The sequence below is a fragment of the Platalea leucorodia genome (genome assembly GCF_965183815.1).
Source record: "Platalea leucorodia genome assembly, chromosome: W".
NCBI lineage: Eukaryota > Metazoa > Chordata > Aves > Pelecaniformes > Threskiornithidae > Platalea > Platalea leucorodia.
This window is the reverse complement of record NC_138859.1, coordinates 14,930,077-14,950,496: the sequence shown is the minus strand read 5'-3', so window position 1 is coordinate 14,950,496 and position 20,420 is coordinate 14,930,077. Positions and strand designations below refer to the sequence as shown.

Genomic DNA, 20,420 nt, shown 5'->3' with positions numbered 1-20,420 from the left:
AAGACTGTCTTCCCAGAAGCCTGATTGTTACTTTTAAGGCACTTTGAAGTGACAGTGTGTAGAGCCCTCAGTCCTCTATGGAAATCTCCGCAGTGCTAGGTTTGTACATGTAAATACTGAACTACAGAATGTCTCTATAAGTCAGACTACTATTTAAGCATCTTTTGAACTCTAGGATATAGTTATATAGTTAACATTGATCAGAGAGTCTTATAAGTTGTTGAATTTGTGCAATGAGAAAAGCAAAGTCCCAGTACTAATGTATTTAAGAGAGTGTTTTATGGCATTTTGTTTCTATCTATGTTTCATGAGTAAACATCCTTGATGAACTTGTCTAAAGGTGCAACACAGAGCAAATAGACTAGGATGCAGTTTTTGTACAGAATATCCATGCTCTCAGTTATGTGAGAGAAAGGTGTGAGAGTTTCTGTTGAATGTTATCTATTTAAATCAAAGGGGATGATGAAATGCATCAGTAACCTGGGAATTAGTTATGGGTACAAGAGAACTGTCACAGAATACTATATGTGAGAAGGATTCATGTGTTTCAGATGAAGAAAGAACTGTTTTAAATGTGATTACCTTGAACCACTGAAGAATATTGAGCAGAAAGTAGAGAAGACACAATTAGAGGAAGATAACATTGCAATTCCTGCTGTTGAAGTTGAGCATTATCAACAATGGTTTGTTGGTAATTTATATAGTCAAAATAAAGTTAATCAATATTTTTGATAGGAAGAATGAGTAGAAAGAAGTAACAGAATTTAGTGAGTGCTTACATAAAGAGGTGGTAAAAACAAGAAGTTGGAGTCGAAGTGATATTATCAAAATTGTGTGACAGGAAGATACTAAGAGATGTCATGAAAGTGGTGGAGTCTTGTTAGTAAAACTTTTTGAAGAAACAAGGGAGATGTGTATTAAAAAAAAAAGGATTGAGAAGGCAGGAGCAGATCATATTGTATTTCAGAAGATTACAAACTAATGTGTTTTACATGGAGAGTTGAAAGGTGAAGATGAGTTTCCTTACTCATCTGTTACTTAACCGTTTTTGGTTTATTTATTTGTTTGTTTGTTTTTCTCTGAGATGACTTGCAAGAATTCATATAGCTCTATCCTTTTTCCCTGAATCTCATACTTGCTTATATGAAATATTCTTTTGTTGCAGGTTTGCTAAGTATAGAAAAATAGTCTTGAAAATGTTGTCCAGACTCTTTCGAATGCATGGCCTTTTTGTAGCCTCTCACCCATGGGAAGTCATTGTGGGAACAGTGACTCTCACCATCTGTATGATGTCCATGAAGATGTTCACTGGGAATGATAAGATATGTGGCTGGAATTATGAGTGCCCCAGACTTGAAGAAGTAAGAATTTAAATTCATGTTATAGTACTTACTGTTAATCTGTAGATTAAGGGTTTTCTGTAGAATAAGATCAGGTTGTGATGTATTAGGAGGAAAATAGCTATACAGGAACTTCTTTATTGCCTTCTTTTCACATGCTGGATATTAAAGCTGGATGCAAGCAGTGATGTGCCTACAGAAGGAAAACTAAATCACTTTGTATTTCAAACAGAATGTTCTGAGCAGTGACGTCATCATCCTGACAATCACGCGCTGTATAGCAATCCTTTATATATATTTCCAGTTTCAGAACCTGAGGCAGCTTGGATCAAAATACATTTTAGGTACTGTATCTGTTTTGGTTTTTTTTTTTTTTTATTTGCTGTATGCATTTTAGTTGTTTTTTTAGATATAAATTAGTAATAAATATGAGAGTTTTAATACTTATGTACAGAACAGGGTTATTTTAATTCTTTGCTAGATAGCAGAATAAATGTTCTGCACAGATCAAAGTGCAATTTTTTTTTTTTAAGAGAGATTGTGTAGGATTATATAAACATTGGAAATGTAATTATTGAAATAATTGTTTATTGTGTGAAACTCTAAAAATATAGAGCTGTTTAAGCCAGTTTTCATTTTTGCTGATAAATGAGAAGATTTGTGGCTTTTATTTCTCACAGTCTTACTTTGAATGCAGTACAAATTTTAGATTTAAATATCTGTATAAAAATAGCATCCTCATCAGTTTGTATCTCAACTGCTGTTTATGCACTCTGAGAATTGTCATTTGTTTGCTTCAGAATTGATCTAAAGGCATAGCATTATTTTTACCTTTTTTCTTTTTTTTTTTTTTTTTCCTTTCTCTCCCAATATATATAAAAAAGAATTTTCCAATTTTTTTTTTTAAAGGTATTGCTGGCCTCTTCACAATCTTCTCAAGTTTTGTTTTTAGTACAGTGGTAATTCACTTCTTGGATAAAGAATTGACAGGTTTAAAGTAAGTAATGAATTGTTATTCTGGATTTCTTGCTTGAATTTTTTTTCTCTTGTACAGTAAACCTTGAATTTTACTCTTAACATATGCCTCTCTCTTTCAGTGAAGCTTTACCATTCTTCCTGCTTCTGATTGATCTTTCAAGAGCAAGTGCATTAGCCAAATTTGCGCTCAGTTCCAACTCACAGGTCATGGATTTCTTTGTTTGGTTTTTTGTTTCTTTAGTTGGGTTTTTTGTTTGGTTGGTATTTGCAATGGAGCTTTTGAATTTAATATTCAAAGATGAATAATCCAGGTGGAGACACATACAGGTGAATAATGTATTGGCGATACATAAAAAGGATCAGATTTAATCCATATTCTATATTCTGTATTGTCTTTTATTCAGATCGGTGTTCAAGTGAATAACAACACTGTAAAATTAGTGTGCATAATCATGTGAGCCAAGTTAATTACACGTATGAGTACTTTATAGGTTCAGAACTTTAAACAGCAATGCTTATAAGCTCTATTAAGGAGGCTAGAGTTCCTAGACCTGTCTTCCATTTATTGATAGAAAAAAGTTAATTTGTAGGGCTCAGGAGCAGTATATAAATAGACGTTTAATGTTATAATGCCGATGATACAGAAAAAAGCATATTTTCTAGACAAAAGTCTTAGCAGAACAAACATGGCATATGTGTAGATAGATACATATTCATGCTCTAATGCAATTAACACAGCACAGCATGAAGGATCGACAGTATATCTTGCCCATCATACATTGGAATGGTCATCTAATATTCCAAGTTCTGAAAAGTATTTTTAGTGAAATTCATTTATACCTACAAAATACTGTACATGGTAATTGAGCATAATAATTGTGACAAAAAATACAATATAACATACAATAATATACTATAACATATTGTATATATGAGTATATTGTACATTCTCTATATATGCGATATTATAGTGTGTTGTATATTATTATATAATAATATACGAGTACAGAATTTTTAATTAATTTTCAAGGAAGTATTTCACAAATAGGTTTTCACCATAGCTTCTGTCCTCCTCCTCCCCCCCCCCCCCAAAACCACCACCAACAACAAAACAGCAGCAGACCTCTAGAATTTTCCATGCCTGGCTTCTGGAGGAAATCCCTTTCTCCCCAGGGGAAAGTTTTAGTGTCTTTTATGTCCTCTTTTCTGACAGCTGAGTCTAGAGAGTTAAATAATTAAAAAAAAAATAAATAAAAGTTAGGGTACAGACATGTGGTTGCAAGAACTTTTGAGATGCCATGACATAAGTGGCTTCTATTTTATATCTTAAAGTGTAGAAGTCCTATTCTTCTGAATGTACTTTAATTAAAGTCTGTGCACATCAGTGTTGTAGGAGCTTAGAATACTGATGAGCCAAAGGTGGAGACTTTCAAAATTAAATAATCTTGTTGTGTAAATAAAGACTGTCAAAGTATAATAGCTTATGGGAAATGAAGCAATTAATGTGTTCTCTCATAATAGTTCATTTTCCACGTCTGTTTTGTAAGGCCTTATCACCATAATACTACTCAATTTACTAATCATGTACTAATCATGTTATGTGCACTCCCTTTGATCTTTGTCTTTATGCTAATGTACAGAAATTTTTATTTTTAGGATGAAGTAAGAGAAAATATTTCACGTGGAATGGCAATTTTAGGCCCTACGTTTACACTGGATGCACTTGTGGAATGTCTTGTGATTGGTGTTGGTACTATGTCAGGTGAGACCTTGTATCATTCCCATCGTTCCTGTTAACATCTTAAAGCAGGTGCTAAAATTTTCTCTTGGGCATTCTTAAAAATGAATGACACTTTCAGTACATGCGCACCTATTTCATGTTCTTGCAAAAACTAGTGTTTCTAAAAATGACTCCAGGTGAAGGAAAGTTATTCTAGTTCAATTAAAAATAACCAACCTTACTGTGTTGCTGTTCCTTCCCCCCCCCCATCTTTGATCTTCATCAGTTCTGTATCCGGTAGCAGTTGTCTTTCCTTAAAAAGAGAACAGTTAAATGTAATAAGCAAAGGATTTTCATGTGCAAATAACTAATTTCTTTGTAAAATAAATTGCAGTTCCATAGTAAGTACTAAATTGGGGGGGGGTTTGTTTGTTTGTCTGTGTGTGTTTTGGTTTTTTGTTTGTTTTTTAAACCACCTTGCATACCTTAAAGGCATCTTTCAAAGCATTTGCTTTTTAAATTCTTTTGGACCTTTGGGGGGGAAATGTGTGTTAATAAGCTGTTTTCCTGTTTACATCTAGAGGAAAAAAAACCCTTGTTTTGGTGTAGCATGTAGCTGATTTTTTTTTTTTAATTATTTATACTGTTAGCTCTTTCATCTTTATTAAGGGGCTTCTGTAATGCATGTGCAACATGGCATATTGACTTTTTCTGGATACCAGACTTGTGAAAGAGTAGGTGGGGTATATACTGTTTTATTCCCTGAACGTTTAATTGGCCATCTTTCACAAGGGATTTCAATACATAATGTTGGCTAATTGTTCTTTGCTTAGATAAGGAGGGAGTTTCAAGCTTTCATTGTGAAGCTTTACAATCTTAGTAAACTGTAATTATTTTATATTTATTTAGATTTACACTTTAAAAATTTTCCGTAGATACTATACCATAAATACATATTGTGCTTGGAATAAGCTAATACAAAAGGACTAGGGCTTAACATGCTTGTTTTTCTTTAATCTAGACAGTTCCCTCTATAGTCTGCAGTGTCAGTTTAATGGTTTCTTTCTTCCTTCTGCAACACTTCTTCAAGTATATAGAAAGCCTGATGCATATTCAAATGTTTAAAACTTTTTTTTCTTAATGTAGGTGTACGACAACTTGAAATTATGTGCTGCTTTGGCTGTATGTCTGTTCTTGCCAACTACTTTGTCTTTATGACCTTCTTTCCAGCTTGTGTGTCCTTGGTATTAGAGGTAAGACCAACTTTGAGACATCATCAAGCTTATTCAGACCCTGTGCTTGTAGGCTATGCATTTCTTCACTGAGGTATACATCAGCATGTTTGTCTTCATTTTGAGGTGAACAGAGGGAATGCACAGAAAGAGTTATGGTGGCTCAGCTGACAGTAACTTGTTAATGCCACTGTAAATGAGTCACATGCAATAGTATGAGTTCTGATCTAAAGCAGAGTAAATAAATTCTATTTTAAATTAATGGCTGTCCAGGGTTTTTCACTAAAGTCTAACATAGGCTAAACAGTAGACTGTAGGCTGACTCTTTTGTTGGTAATTTCTTAATGATCAAATAAAAATACAGCGTTGAAGCTCACTTGTTGGTTCTTCTAATACGTACTAAATAGGACCTATTTTTTAATTTTGTTATTTTTGCAGCTTTCGAGAGAGAGTCGTGAAGGGCATCCTATATGGCAGCTTAGCCATTTTGCTCGTGTTCTGGAAGAAGAAGAAAATAAACCAAATCCTGTAACACAGAGGGTCAAAATGATTATGGTTTGTGGCTTTTTTCACCTGTAGTTATGCAATCAGTAAGGTGTCCTGGTGCAATGAATAAAGCTTTTGTTTTCTATAGACTTGTGTTCTGCATCCCATTAGTCTAGGTTACCATGGTAATTTTTAGTAACATCCCCTGTATCTACACCTAAAGACTTCCTGTGTATGCCATTTCTGTGCAAAACGCTCGTGGCTTTTTCATGTGTACTAATTCTTTCCCTCTTAGCCCTACAGTGCCCTCAGCTTCCTCTGCTTATTACTTGAGCCAAGAGGAAGGATGTAGTGGGACAGGTTCAAAGCTATGAGTGTTATGATAGGCCAAAAATGGTGTTGATGAGAGGTGTGGAAAATCAGCCTTTAGGTTTAGACTTTCGAGGCATGGGAAACAAAACAAACAAACAACAAAACCCCAAAAGTTTAATCTTGGTAGGTTAGATACCTAGTTACAGTTGAAAAATTAATATTTGTTTTGTGTTTTTAATACAGTCGCTGGGTTTGGTTCTTGTTCATGCCCACAGTCGCTGGATAGCGGAACCAGCTGCTCAAAACAGTACTGTAGAAAATGCAGTGGGATTGGATGAGAATGCACCGAAGAGAATTGAACCTAATGTTTCATTATGGCAGTTCTACCTTTCTCGGTAGGCAACTTCACAGAAGAGAAGTGTATTTCCTTGATTAGGGTCTGTTCTCCAGTGCTGCTAAGCTGTGGTCCTAGGGTACAACACTTGTAAACTTGCAGATCTGACCACTGTAAGATTTCTTGGAACCAGAGATGGCATTTCATAAGAAATATTTCAATATTGTGCCATTTGTTCAATCTCCTTGAAGTAATAAGAACATGATCAGAAGCCAGCTGTCCTGTATGCATCATAATGCTATCTTTTCCCACTAGCACTGACACCTTTCAGAGCACACTGGAAAATAAATTTTCTGACTGCACTAATCATTTATGCAGAGCTTCTGACCATTCACATACAAGTGCAAAAGCCATGTCATTATTGCTTTTCCTTCAGCACAACTGAAGTTAGTGGCAGCTGTGGTTCCATGTTACTTCTGAAAACTCAGAACTGTCTTTTAGGTGTGTCCCGTCCCGTCCCCCAGCAGTTCAACTTCCATCATAGTAGTCATTATTGGTAGAAGATGATAATTGAAACTTTCTACTTTATTGTTGGGAGATAGATGTTAAATCAATTTGATGTAGCTGTTAAATAGTGAATATTTTTCAGTCATTTCTCTTACTGGGACTGGTTTTTAATTAAGATTTAGAAAATAGTTAATGAAATCTAAAAATACTTAATACAAAGAATGACTTCTCTACCCTACCCTAACCTAGCATATTTTTGAATGTCCTTTTGACAGGAATTTCAGTAACTGTATAAATGATGATCAAACTATTACCCTTTCTAAAGCAAAGGGATGTCAGAATGTTGTTATAAACAAACAAATTGTATATACCATGTATTTACTTCTTAATTTGTCTTTTTTTAGAATGGCCAGTATGGATATTGAACAAGTAATCACTCTTGGATTAGCCCTTCTCCTTGCTGTGAAATATATTTTCTTTGAGCAAGCAGAGACTGAATCCACACTCTCACTGAAGAATCCCATAACATCTCCAGTGATGGTCCAGAAAAAGATCCCTGAGAACTGTTGTAGGAAGCAATCTGGACTTCTGAAAAACAATCAGATATCTAACACAGTAGAAGAAGCTTTAGTTCCCAAAGACAGAAATGGTAATTTTTGGCATTTTAAAATCTGAACCTATTCCTGAATATTTGGAACAAATAGCGAAATCTGTGTTTGCATGTTGTATTTGGAATCAAAATTTAAGATTTTTGTAAACCAAAGTTCATTTTAATTGTTTTTATGCAGCTGAAGTTATAAAACCTGTATTAGCAGAGTCATCAACCAAGGCTACATTTGTAGTTGGCAGTTGCAATCCTGTGGAAACTTCTTCATTTCTTAATAGAAAAGAGGAAGAAGTTGAGTTACCTAAAGAACTACGTTCTATTGCGGAATGTGTTTGCATACTTGAAAATGCAGAGGTATGAAAAATAACTTTTTTTGTTTTTAACCTCTACTGCAACATCTGATTTAAAAATTCTTACAGTTCATTTTCCAGCTTTTAAATGATCCTATTGACCGTAATTTCATTTTTCAGAGAATTATATGGCTTTAATAATGGGGGGGGGGGGGGGGGAGGGGGGGAAGGGGAAGAGAACAACAAAACAACACCCTTTCATAAGTCACTTCTGCTCTAGACAGTTTCTGTTGCGTTTTTTTCTTCAATACAGATGAGAAAAACAGATAGATGTATGTTTTTGAAGTTGTAAGGAAATAATCTTTTATTATGAGTCTCCCTCTGTCCCCAAGATTGGGGGGGAGCAGCTTCATCATTCATGATGTACCAAGTAACTGAAGCTTCATCATGTATGCATATAAGTTGGTGTCTGAGTAAAAATTTTTTTATCATATCCTGTCCTACTATAAAACCTGACATTGGCAGTTGGTTCCTTTAGATGTTCTCTGATATTGTCAAAGTGAAGTTGTTACCCTTTTTCATTTGGAAACATTTAAAAGGATTTTCACCAAGACAATCTATACTTTTTCTCCCCACCCTTTACATTTCCAGAAGGGAGCAAAATTCCTCACTGATGCTGAGGTCATCAGCTTAGTTAATGCTAAGCATATTCCTGCATACAAACTGGAAACTGTGATGGAAACTCAGGAGCGAGGTGTGTCCATTCGCAGACAGATGTTATCTGAGAAACTCCCTGAACCTTCATCTTTGCAATATCTTCCTTATAGGAATTACAATTATTCTTTGGTAAGTAAAAGGCATACAAGCAAAACTCACTGTAAAACCATTTTCCAAATCTATGAAATATCTGCTCGAAGTGATGTATATGAATTAACAATGAGCTTGGTCAAAACTGATGTAGAAGGGGGGGGAAGCAAACATAAGGCACTACCTTTTATTGTTTTTGAGGTTTTTAAACCTAGAGAGGTAGGTAAGTTTTGTAGCTTACCCAAAAAATATTTCCTACCAAGGTATGCAGTTGCCTTATCTCCTAAATGCAGAATTCTACTCATACTGAGCCTGAGTTCAGCTGAATGAAAATATTACCTTGAGCTTAAGTTAAAATGGAAGTTTATTTAAAATTAATTTAACATTAAAATTTTTTAAAATAAAATTAATTTAAAATTAATTTTATTTAATAGTGTTTAAGACTTAATAAGATTCAATAGGTCTGCCAAATACTAGACTTCAGCAGTATTAGCTGTTGATAGCTGTAGCTGTAACTTTTTGAGGTGGCAATTGGTTGCTTTATGGGTAGGGTTGTGGGTTTTTTGCTAAGATACCTTTTTGTCACGTGCATAGTATGTAGCATGCTGTACTGTATCACTGTACATGTAACCTTAATGATACCTTTTCTATTATTTTTGTAAGGTTATGGGAGCTTGCTGTGAAAATGTGATTGGATATATGCCTATTCCTGTAGGTGTAGCAGGACCACTATTTCTGGATAACAAAGAGTTTCACGTTCCAATGGCAACAACAGAAGGATGTCTTGTAGCAAGCACAAACAGAGGATGTAGAGCAATATGTGTAAGTATTGTTTGACTAGCTTGAAAAAATTTCTATATTATAAAACATATTTGGGGGTGATACAAGGTGTGGGTTTTTTTGACTTCCTAAAAAATAAAATTTACTTTCAGTAATCTTACTTTGTTTCCCTTCTGCTTTGATTTTTAGCTTGGTGGAGGAGCAAGTAGCCGCATTCTGGCAGATGGAATGACTCGAGGACCTGTTGTAAGGCTGCCCACTGCTTGCCAGGCTGCAGAAGTGAAAGTTTGGCTTGAAAGCCCTGAAGGCTTTAAAATAATGAAGGAAGCTTTTGACAACACAAGTAGGTTAGTACAATGGCTATTCCAGCCTTATTTCCTGATATAAGACTTCTGTGGATGGTAGAAAGCTCCTAATTGTATTTCTGCGTACTGCAGTACAGGAAAATACATGCTCATTTGAGCTATCCCATATAGTGTGAATCTAAGAAAACAAAAGTCACTCTGGCTATATACCAAGACTAGTAATAAACATTTTCCAATGATAAGTGGTAAACAACTAGATCATAGCAACAAATACATTTGCATTGTGTAATATTAATTCATAATTTTATCTAAGCATTTAAAAATAAACATAAAAGCTTTTTTGGATTTTTAGTAGTTATTATGCAAAAAGTAATTATTAACATTAGTAATATCATCTGAAAGGCTAGATTCCAAACTTTGAATTAATTTGTGAGATTCCAGAGAATACAGGATAAACTAATGCTAGAACTGAAATGCTTAAAAAATGTAAAACAGTATTAAGAGTAAGTTTATTTTAAGCCCTAGAGTTTCTTCTAAGACTTAAGATTACCTGCTTTCTTTAGGAAGATTTGGAAAGAGAATTCCTTATCAGTTATGTTTCTTACCAATTTTACAAGTGGCACCCAAGGACATATGTATATTTTGGCGAGAATCAAGTCCTGCTGCTTAAATGCAGTGTTTCCTGTTTTTTGTTTGACTCTTACTCTGTATGAATAAAGCTTTGACTTGTGGAGCTTGCACTGTTGTTGAAGATAGCATGGGTTTTGCCTTGTTGTAAAACTGACATAAGAATTTCCAAAGGCCTCATTTTTAGTTTATACCTGGTAGTCAGATGTTTTGGGGAATACAAAGGAGTTAAATTTATGTTAGCATTTTGGGATATTTTATTTCATGAAGTCCAGGGATAGAAAACATAAAAAGGCAGTGAACACTTTTAAAGTGAACATTTTAAAGTATTTACTTGAGAGAACTATGTGCATGGTAGCTGTGACATTGTTTTCCTGCACTGAGGGAGGAGTACAGATAGCACAGTGTAGTTAACAGTGATATCTGCAATGATTTACTGTCATTTTGCCACTTAAAACTAATTTAATCTTTTTCCTTGAGGACTGAAGTAATTAAATTTCCTTGCAGGTTTGCCCGCCTACAAAAACTTATCATCAGTTTGGCTGGTCGTAACCTTTATATCCGTTTTCAGTCTGGAACAGGGGATGCAATGGGAATGAATATGATTTCAAAAGTAAGGTCCAGTTCCCTTAACTCTCTCTAAAAATTTGTATTTCTTTTAAAAATAAATAAATTGTATCCTACCAATCTGTGACTACCTGGCATGTGAAGATGGAAAGACAAGACAATAGCGCTGTTTGCAGTACTATAAAATAATAGTGTTTGACCTTGTCAGGTATAAACAAGAATACGATGAGAACAATGAAAGAAAAAAGGTTAAAGTAACTTTGTATTTTAATTTTTTTTATTTGTTAAACAAAGTATTCTTGATAATATGGAAGTTAAGGTGTTTGCTCTGTTGCTTTGGGCCAAAGATTTTTATCCAGCAGTAATTAATCTGTTACTGTGTTTATCACTCCTTGTAAATAAGGGATTAGAAATCTGGTGAGTGGCAGTAGGGGGATGTTCTCTAGTTTTGTTTGTTTGGTTGTTTTTGTTTTTTATGCAAACATGTGGAAGAACCTGAGACATGACCCATAGACTGGGGGGTGCTTTGTGCTGTTTGAGATGATAAATTATAAATAGAATAGGCAATCAGTATTAAAGTTTATCAGAACCATTACATAAATGGGTCTGGCTATAGAAAGGTAATAAATATAGCAGACCTTTTGTCTGACTTCCTAGTGTGGAGAAGCTCTTTCCACTACGTTCAAAGTGAATTCATTTCATGCCTGTAGTGTCTGCCTTGGTTCATGTTGTATCTTCAGTATGGTAAGCATATGTCTGTTCACCTAGAACATATCCAGAGAGTCCATATGTACTGGGAAGAACCAATTATTCCCCATATAATTCCCAAAGTGGTTAGAAAAAGGGTAGTGATAGATTTCCCCCCCTGTTTCAGGTTCCTTCCTGAAATCATGTTCTTTTCTTTAGCTGTAACTGATGATCTGATTAGACTTAATCTAATCTTGCTGTTCCACTGTCCTTGAGTAGCTTGTTTTACAACCATAATGATATATTAGCCCTATATCTGTTTCTCTTTTAACAGGGTACTGAAAAAGCACTGGAAAGGCTGAATGAAGAGTTTCCTGATCTCCAGGTTATAGCTATTAGTGGTAACTATTGTACAGACAAAAAACCTGCTGCTATAAATTGGATAGAAGGAAGAGGGAAGTCTGTTGTCTGTGAAGCAGTTGTTCCAGCTAAGGTTGTTAGAGAAGTAAGTATCTGCTTTATTTTACTTAATTTGTTTATAAAAATGTATACATTTTACATCACAGATATTAACTGTAAGTTGTGTTCCATGTAAGGATGATCCCTACATGTATTTTTAGACTACTGCTGCAGGATAAGTAATTTTTCCTGAGAACCTCTTGATACAAAAATTCACGGATGCTTCTCCTCACAGTCTGAATCCCCCCAAGGGAGAAATGGAGTATTCAGAGAGTCCCTGAAATGAAACTCAATAGCAACGAAGTTACTATTAAGCAGGTATCCTTTATTGCAGCGCTGGGCAGCACTGGGGATTCTCCACCATGAGTGCTCCACCGATTTGGTGGACTTTCAGAGATTGTATACTATAAAATCCTACACATTCACAGGATTTCCGAGAAATCATTTACATGAACATGAGATTTCCTGGAACTTATTAACATATGCAAATGTCCGATCCGCATGCGCGGTCGTCTCCCGTGGTGGTCTTCAGGTGGTCTTTGGGGGTCTTCGGATGAAGGCTCGTAGTCTTCTTCACTGTGTTCACTGATTGACCTCTGCTTCTGCGCAAACTCAGTCCTAGGATCACGTAAATGGTGTCCTTCAAGGCTGCTGTTGTCATTCTTTTGTGACCTCCTATCTTCCATGCATTTGTTCTCCCAAGGCCCAGTTGTCTGAGATGGGATTATCCCGGAGCCCCCTTATCTTACAACCATTCTAACTACTCCCTAAATCACAAAGGCCTTCCTTTTGTTTAGTTAAGTGACTTAAGATATTTAAAATGTCCTCCTTGCCCCTAGGCTTTAATTCTTTCAGGAGGCATTTTGATGCAGTGGCTTTGTCTATCTTGGCTTTAACCCTTTCAGTCCAGAGTTGGACACAGTATTCAAAGTGTGTGTGTGCAGGCTGGATTTATACATTGGCATAATTATGTGTTTTGGTTTTGCTTCCTAGTAGTTTCCTAACTTTCAGATTGTTTGCATTTTTGATGCTGATTCAGTGGCAATATCTATTATAACCCCAAGACTTCATCCCAGAGTAATAATGGGGAGCCCATCCTTTGGTAATTGGCACTGATAGTTTTTAAGTAAACTTGGGATGGTTTTTTCCCACCCCCCAACTATGTACATCACTGAACTTAATTACATTGAACTCTAATATATTAAACTTTATATTTTTGTAAGTATTGTAGACTTTGTACAGATCTCTGTCATCAGTCGCTATTCCTACTGCATTGGAATATCTTAAATTTTGTTCGCAGCACTATCTTGTTTGTTCTCTTTGATCATTTTTATACTAAATTCAATGTAAATATCTTATCTGAAGGTTTCAAAATACAGTCAGTATAGTATAAATATGTCAATTTGATATTACTGTGCACAATGTTTATTTAGCAGTGTTGTGTTTAAGCTCTTCAGTTTAGCTCTGTATTCTTATACAGAGCAAAACTGGGGAAGGTTTACTGTCTGGAGCAACTTGGGAGGAAAGTCACTATCATGTCAAGGTGAATTAATGGGATGTTTCTGCCAAGTTGGTTTTGTTTGTTTCATACTGAAGATAAATGAGAATTTGAAACTGAGAAGGTAGCTGATGAATTTTTCTTAAAGGCATGTGCAAGTTCAAACCCTTTGCACTGACTTTTCCATTGTTACTTGGATGATGCAGTCTGCATTTGAAAGGGCTCCTTTTGAACAAACATAAAAGTAGATATCTAGGACCATGATTGAGCCAAATACTATATAGAAGCAAACAAGGGGCGGGGGCTTATTAAACATGAAATGAGGTATTTCTGTTCCTGCCTAAGGAATGGTGTAGTAAAAGTGTATCACTCTGCCTAGGTATTGAAGACCACTACAGAAGATATAGTTGAAGTCAATATAAACAAAAATTTAGTGGGTTCTGCAATGGCTGGTAGCATAGGTGGCTACAATGCACATGCAGCAAACATTGTGACAGCTATCTACATTGCCTGTGGTCAGGTAGGTTTGTTTTACACCAACTCAACTTTTCTTAAATTCAGTAATTCTTAACAAAACACTTAGCTGAGTTTTTTGTTTTGTTTATTCTTCCTGATCTAAAGGATGCTGCACAGAACGTGGGCAGCTCTAATTGCATCACTTTGATGGAGCGAACTGGTTTCACCAACGAAGACCTGTACATCAGCTGCACAATGCCTTCTATAGAAATAGGAACTGTTGGTGGAGGCACCAACTTGCTTCCGCAGCAGGCCTGTTTGCAGGTATAAAGTAGAAAGTTTAAAGCAATTTAACTTCCTAAATCAAAGCTCGCTTTCATGTTGTGTATGTTGTGTCTGAGTAATGTGGGAATGGGGCTTCTTGAAACTTGGTGGATTTGATATGAACATTTTAGAATTATCTAATTGTCTTCATATATCTAGTTTTTAAAGCTCAAGATCTTTAAAGAGACTTAAAGCTAGTTGATTGGATATAATTTGGAAAGACTTACTTTAAAATTTAGCATAAATTTACTTAGATTTCATAGCATAATATTGCATATTTTTCTCTTCAGATGTTAGGGGTTCAAGGTGCAAGCCAAGATAACCCTGGTGAAAATGCCCGTCAGCTTGCTAAAATTGTATGTGCTACAGTGATGGCAGGGGAATTATCACTAATGGCAGCTCTTGCAGCTGGGCATCTAGTTAAAAGCCACATGATTCACAACAGGTAAGAAATGGAAAAATTCATATCTTTCTCTGCAGTTCTGCCCTTCTTCCAAGTAAACAAGATTCAATAATAATTACATGAATAGCTGTAAAATATAATAGCAGTGTATCATTTTAACTATCTATCTAATGTAGTTATCTTACTGTTTTTCTTAGGTCAAAAATAAATCTACAAGATCTTCAAGGAACCTGCGCTAAGAAGGCAGCTTGAATACTAAAGCAGCTTTGAAATGAAGAATTGTTCTAGCAACTGACCAGGGGGAAGGATTGAGGATCTGTGAAGTCTAGAATGAAAATCACCTTCAACTCAATGATTTCTGTGGAAGATAAACTGAGATATCAATGGACTTGTGTGAGACTACTTATGCCTTTGACCTTCTTCAGTGGTTAGAGATGACTTCATGAAAGAAGTCCTGTCAGATGTCTTGAACACGGCTTTGGAATTCTTACTCTTGCGCATAATTTTCTGAAGGGTTTGTCTTATGTTTTTACAGGTTGAAATTATTTTGACTAGTAAGCTCCTGGTAACTACCAAGGTGAAAAGTGATGTAATGTGCTTTGTACATTTGGGGAAAAAAAAAAATTGGTCTAAACTTGGCTTGAATGCATTAGTCCTTGCCATCTTTATTTTCTGGTTAGCCAAGTATATTTTTTAAAGTGATGGCAATCCTAATCACTTTCCATGAACTCCCAATTTTAATTTTGTTTGCATGTAAAACTTAGGTCTTGGGCTTTGAGACAATTTTATTGAGTCATATTAGTTTTATAGAAACCTCTATCTATATATAGTACTTAAATTGCTGCTGCTTCAGCTAAGTAGCATTCAGTGTTTTAACTCCACAATTTAGGTTATTCCTTCATGGAAAACTTGTGACCTACAAAGTGCTAAACTGTTAAATATAATCTGTACTGAAGTAGGGAAAAACAGTGTCTTCAACTTCTTTTGTCATTTTGTTCAGGTATAAATAACAGATTTTGAAACTATTAACTCCAAAACCAATTACAGGTCAGACAGCTTAGTAATTTAAGCAAATGAAGTTTCTCAAAATTGTTTGAATGCACTCCTATAAAAAAAAAAAAAAAAAAAAAAAAGGAATCAAGAACAGATGTTTACACTTCTATTAAAAGAAGTCTCTTAAGGTACAGTGTGTTTGTATATTCCTAATTTTTTTTTTTTTAACTGTTTGACACTTATTCCCCAGGAATAAGTGTGTATCCACTGCTTAAGCTGAGATAAAATGAAGCCAGAAAATCATACTGTTCTTTAAAAGGAATTAAAACATAAAAAAAAAATAGTGTTAAACTTTCTTTTTTAGGGGGGAGTATTTATGTGAAGAAGAAATCTTATCTTTTTTTTTTTTTTTTTTCAATGAAAAGTACTAATTAAGGGAATTCAGTGAAATTACATGTTAATGCAACAAGCAGTTTTTGTATTAAAATACTGTACTTGGACCACTGAAGCAGTCTCAGGTGTTCTTAATGTAATATAGAAAACCCATTCTGGTTTGATTCACCTTTGGGAAGATTGCTAAATGCATCACCCTGCCTAGTTAATTACAGGAGGAAAATTGTTAATATGCTTGATGATGGGTTGGTTTTTTTTGTTTTTTTTTTTTTTTTGTTTGTTTTGGGGTTTGTTTGGGGGGGAGGGAATTAGTGGATTGGACTGGGTTTCTTATAGGAATGCAGTAGCATTCCTAAAGGGGTGACTAGCAGAGGTGCTCTTCTAATGTGCAAATTTGATATAAATCATGATGGGTTGTTTTGTAGTACATCAACACACTAATACCACTGTAATGAGCTCATAAAGCTAATGTGCAAGCATGAAGACATACTACATGCTGGATATGTTATGACAGCATGTAAATATCATTAATGTTTATCTTCCTGAAGTATTGTTGCTAATAGCTACCATTTTATTTAATTTGGAGCTACTTTGTTTCTATGTTCATTCAGTGATCTTATTTAAAGTAACACTGTACTAGCAATAAATGGTGGTTCAGTGTTCATTTTGGTGGATTTAACTGACATTCTGTCTTGCAGAATTAACATTTTGTATTATTACTAAATTGTGTACATTTTGGTACAGATCTACTTTTTCAGTTTCAGTAAAACAATGGAAAACATATTGGCTTAATTGTGATATTTTAAGCTTACTTCATGGCTTAGTGAAATATCTTAACATAAAATAGGAAGGTTAAGGAAAATTATTAGCATACAGTACTAAATGCAGCAGGGTTATGATACCAGAACCTCTCACCTTGTTTGCAGAAGCCTGTACACATTTATTCTCCTCGAAGCTGAATTATGCACTTTGCCCAAATGGGAGAACTAATTCACTTCACCATTAGTGATACCTTCTGTTGAGGCCTATTTGAGCATTTCTCCTATCTTCCAGAAAATTGTTGAATTATACTTTTGGTAGTTTCTCACATGTCCGCCAAAACCAAAGTTTCAAAGGTGCTTTTTAATCTGTTAACTTGCTACCTGAATTTTAAACACTGCTTTCACCAGGAAAATGTAATTTTATCAAAATACACAGTACTATGTATTCTTGCAAGACAGGTTAAGCTGGAAGAGTAAAAGAACCTGTTAGTACCATATCAAGAACTGTTTGAAATTCTTATCAGAACTTTTAATATCATAGTGCACACTAGCAGTGATGTGGTTAAGCTTTTAGTCAGTACCCCACTACAAATCCTGGAAGCTATCAAAAATTTGGAGCTGTAATCCAGGATAGAGATTCACCAGCCTGTAACTGTGCATTTCCTGTAAAAGGTTAAAAGAACAAATATGACTCTTCCCCTGCCCCCCCCCCCCCTTTTTTTTTCCCTCTTCTCCTTGCCTGTAGTTCAACTCCCATGTTTGATCCTGGTAATGTCCATCAGTCTGTAATCTGACATACAATGCAGTCTGCATTCTTTCTCAGTCTCCTCAGCACTACAGGTTTTATACCAGAATCGGACTTTACCGTTTCATATGTGTTTGTTAGAAAGTTCAGGGAGCTGAAGGGTTCTTATTTCCCTGCATATACTCCAGTAGAGTATTTCAACATCACTGCAAAATTTGTGTAGCAAGACTGTTTCAGTACAAGAAGTCCTGTTTGGTTTGAGTCCTTGGCAAAACCAAACCAGCTGTCTGGAATCAAATTTCTAGAGCTGCAGCACCCTAAATGCTATACTACTACAATTGATTGATATAGTTTTTCAAATATTTTAAAACTGTAAAAAATGGTATACTTGATTCTGGTAACTAGTTTGCTTCTCTCTCTACCTAGATTACCTCCTTTCTTTGGTGTCCTGAATCTACTTCCCCCCTGCTACACACCAGTCCTAGTCTTGCTGTCTGATGTGAAAGTTTCAGAGTTGTGAGGCTTGGAAGTTATGCAGCTCCAGCTGTATCTAATTACACAATTTTGGTCCACTTTGATTTCTCTCAGCCAGCTTTCTTATAGAAGCGTTCAAGTATATGCAAGCTCTGGGTATGTCTATCCATAGCACTGTTTGGATGATTTTCATTCTTGGCATAAACCCTGCTCATAAGGCAAATACAGCGCTCAGAAAATCTGTAGTACGTGGCCCATCCTCCCACTCCTTTCAGCTGCCTTTTGGGGTGGAGTGAGAGCTCTTAATACTCGTAGTGCTTTTAAGATATGTCATCATCTTATCTCCATCTCTTCTGGGACATGGCTTACCATCTTTGAGGTTCTGTGCTTTTTCCCTTGCTCCCTTTGGCTTTAGTTAGGGAAGGCTTACACTGCACAATGACACCTGCTGAAACAAGAAGATGATGGTTTGGGCTTCAGGTGGTGTCCTTGTGTCGTGGTTTAACCCCAGCCAGCAACTAAGCACCACACAGCCGCTCGCTCACTCCTCCCCAGTGGGATGGGGGAGAGAATGGGAAGAGTAAAAGTGAGAAAACTCATGGGTTGAGATAAAGACAGTTTAATAGGTACAGCAAAAGCCATGCATGCAAGCAAAGCAAAGCAAGGAATTCATTCACTACTTCCCATTGGCAGGCAGGTGTTCAGTCATCCCCAGGAAAGCAGGGCTCCATCATGCGTAACGGTTACTTGGGAAGACAAACGCCATCACGCCCAATGTCCCCCCCTTCCTCCTTCTTCCCCCAGCTTATAGACTGAGCATGATGTCATATGGTATGGAATAGCCCTTTGGCCAGTCTGGGTCAGCTGTCCTAGCTATGCTCCCTCCCAGCTTCTTATGCACCTGGCAGAGCACAAGAAGCTAAAAAGTCCTTGACTAGTGTAAACTCTGCTCAGCAAGAACCAAAACATCAGTGTGTTATCATCAACATCATTATTCTCATCTTAAATCCAAAACACAGCACTCTAACAGCTACTAAGAAGAAAATTAACTCTATCCCAGCTGAAACCAGGACACCTTGTTATAGCAACAGTTTCTCTGCTCCACAGATCCTCTCTATTGCCTTGGGGGAAGCTCATATTACTGGCAGATGCATCTTGCCTTAGACAGCAAATACAGTGCTGTGCATCCAGTGAAGCTCCTAGTACTGACAGTTCTGTATCTTGTCTTCCTGGCTAGAAATTACTGCTGGCCCCAGAGTCACCTTGTACCATCCTCTGGGAGGAAGCCTGCCTCTGAAGCTAACCTTCTCTCTACAGTGCTCTAGGGATTTTGCAGTCAACACAAAATTTACTGCTGTTCTATCTTCACCACTGGTTTATGTTCAGTCAGCTTAGTCTACTCAGGGGGGCAAGAGGGGCTTTTTAGCCCCAGCTTTTATAGGTTCTTCCCCAATTACAGAACCCAACAGCATTCCCACTAGGACTCTTAAGCTATCTAGAAAAATGTGGTAGGTTGATCTGGCTGCTTGCTCACCCCTACCCCAGCAGGATGGGGGAGAGAATTGGAAAGGTAAAAGCAAGAAAACTCATGGACCGAGATAAAGACAGTTAATAGGTAAAATAAAGCTGTGCACACAAAGAAAAATAAGGAATTTATTCACTACTTCCCATCAGCAGGCAGGGCCTCAACACACTAACAGTTACGTGAAAAGACAAATGCCATAACCCGCCCCTTCACCATTCTTTCCCTGAGCTTTTAGTGCTGAGCACAAGGTCATATGGTGTGGTGGGTTTGACCCTGGCTGAATGCCAGGTGACCACCAAAGCTGCTCTATCACTCCCCCTCCTCAGCTGGACAGGGGAGAGAAAATATAACAAAAGGCTCCTGGGTCAAGATAAGGGCAGGGAGAGCTCACTCACCAGTTACCATCATGGGCAAAACAGATTTGCCTTGGGGAAATTAATTTAATTTATTACCAATCAAATCAGGGTAGAATAATGAGAAATAAAAACTAAATCTTAAAACACCTTCCCCCCACCCCTCCCTTCTTCCCAGGATCAGCTTCACTCCCGATTTTCTCTGCCTCCTACCTCCAAGCGGCACAGGGGGACAGGGAATGGGGGTTCATTACATGTTGTCTCTGCTACTCCTTCCTCCTCACATTCTTCCCCTGCTCCAGTGTGGGGTCCCTCCCATGGGAGACAGTCCTCCACAAACTTCTCCAATGTGAGTCCTTCCCATGGGCTGCAGTTCTTCACGAAATGCTCCAGCGTGGGTCCTTTCCACGGGGTGCAGTCCTTCAGGAACAGACTGCTCCAGCGTGGGTCCCCCATG

The 20,420-nt window shown here is 36.6% G+C and overlaps 1 protein-coding gene across 1 annotated transcript; it reads left to right on the top strand.

The window, feature by feature from the left end:
• Nucleotides 1-1,181: 1,181 nt before the first annotated feature.
• On the top strand, nucleotides 1,182-16,220 carry LOC309601641 (3-hydroxy-3-methylglutaryl-coenzyme A reductase-like). Its single transcript, XM_082334797.1, has 19 exons — nucleotides 1,182-1,361; nucleotides 1,573-1,684; nucleotides 2,250-2,337; nucleotides 2,438-2,522; nucleotides 3,975-4,080; nucleotides 5,185-5,291; nucleotides 5,709-5,825; nucleotides 6,312-6,463; nucleotides 7,314-7,558; nucleotides 7,698-7,870; nucleotides 8,458-8,652; nucleotides 9,277-9,435; nucleotides 9,583-9,740; nucleotides 10,833-10,938; nucleotides 11,914-12,084; nucleotides 13,916-14,056; nucleotides 14,158-14,316; nucleotides 14,607-14,761; nucleotides 14,917-16,220. The coding sequence occupies exons 1-19, from the start codon at nucleotides 1,197-1,199 to the stop codon at nucleotides 14,969-14,971; spliced, it is 2,649 nt and encodes an 882-aa protein (XP_082190923.1). The 5' UTR covers nucleotides 1,182-1,196; the 3' UTR covers nucleotides 14,972-16,220.
• Nucleotides 16,221-20,420: the final 4,200 nt, after the last annotated feature.

What these genes read in the sequence shown, in the direction of transcription:
- LOC309601641 (XM_082334797.1), top strand. Translation starts at nt 1,197, where the DNA reads ATGTTGTCCAGACTCTTTCGAATGCATGGCCTTTTTGTAGCCTCTCAC. An exon ending in GGAATTACAATTATTCTTTG is followed by an intron (nt 8,653 to 9,276) that starts GTAAGTAAAAGG and finishes TATTTTTGTAAG; the next exon opens with GTTATGGGAGCTTGCTGTGA. An exon ending in AGCCACATGATTCACAACAG is followed by an intron (nt 14,762 to 14,916) that starts GTAAGAAATGGA and finishes TGTTTTTCTTAG; the next exon opens with GTCAAAAATAAATCTACAAG.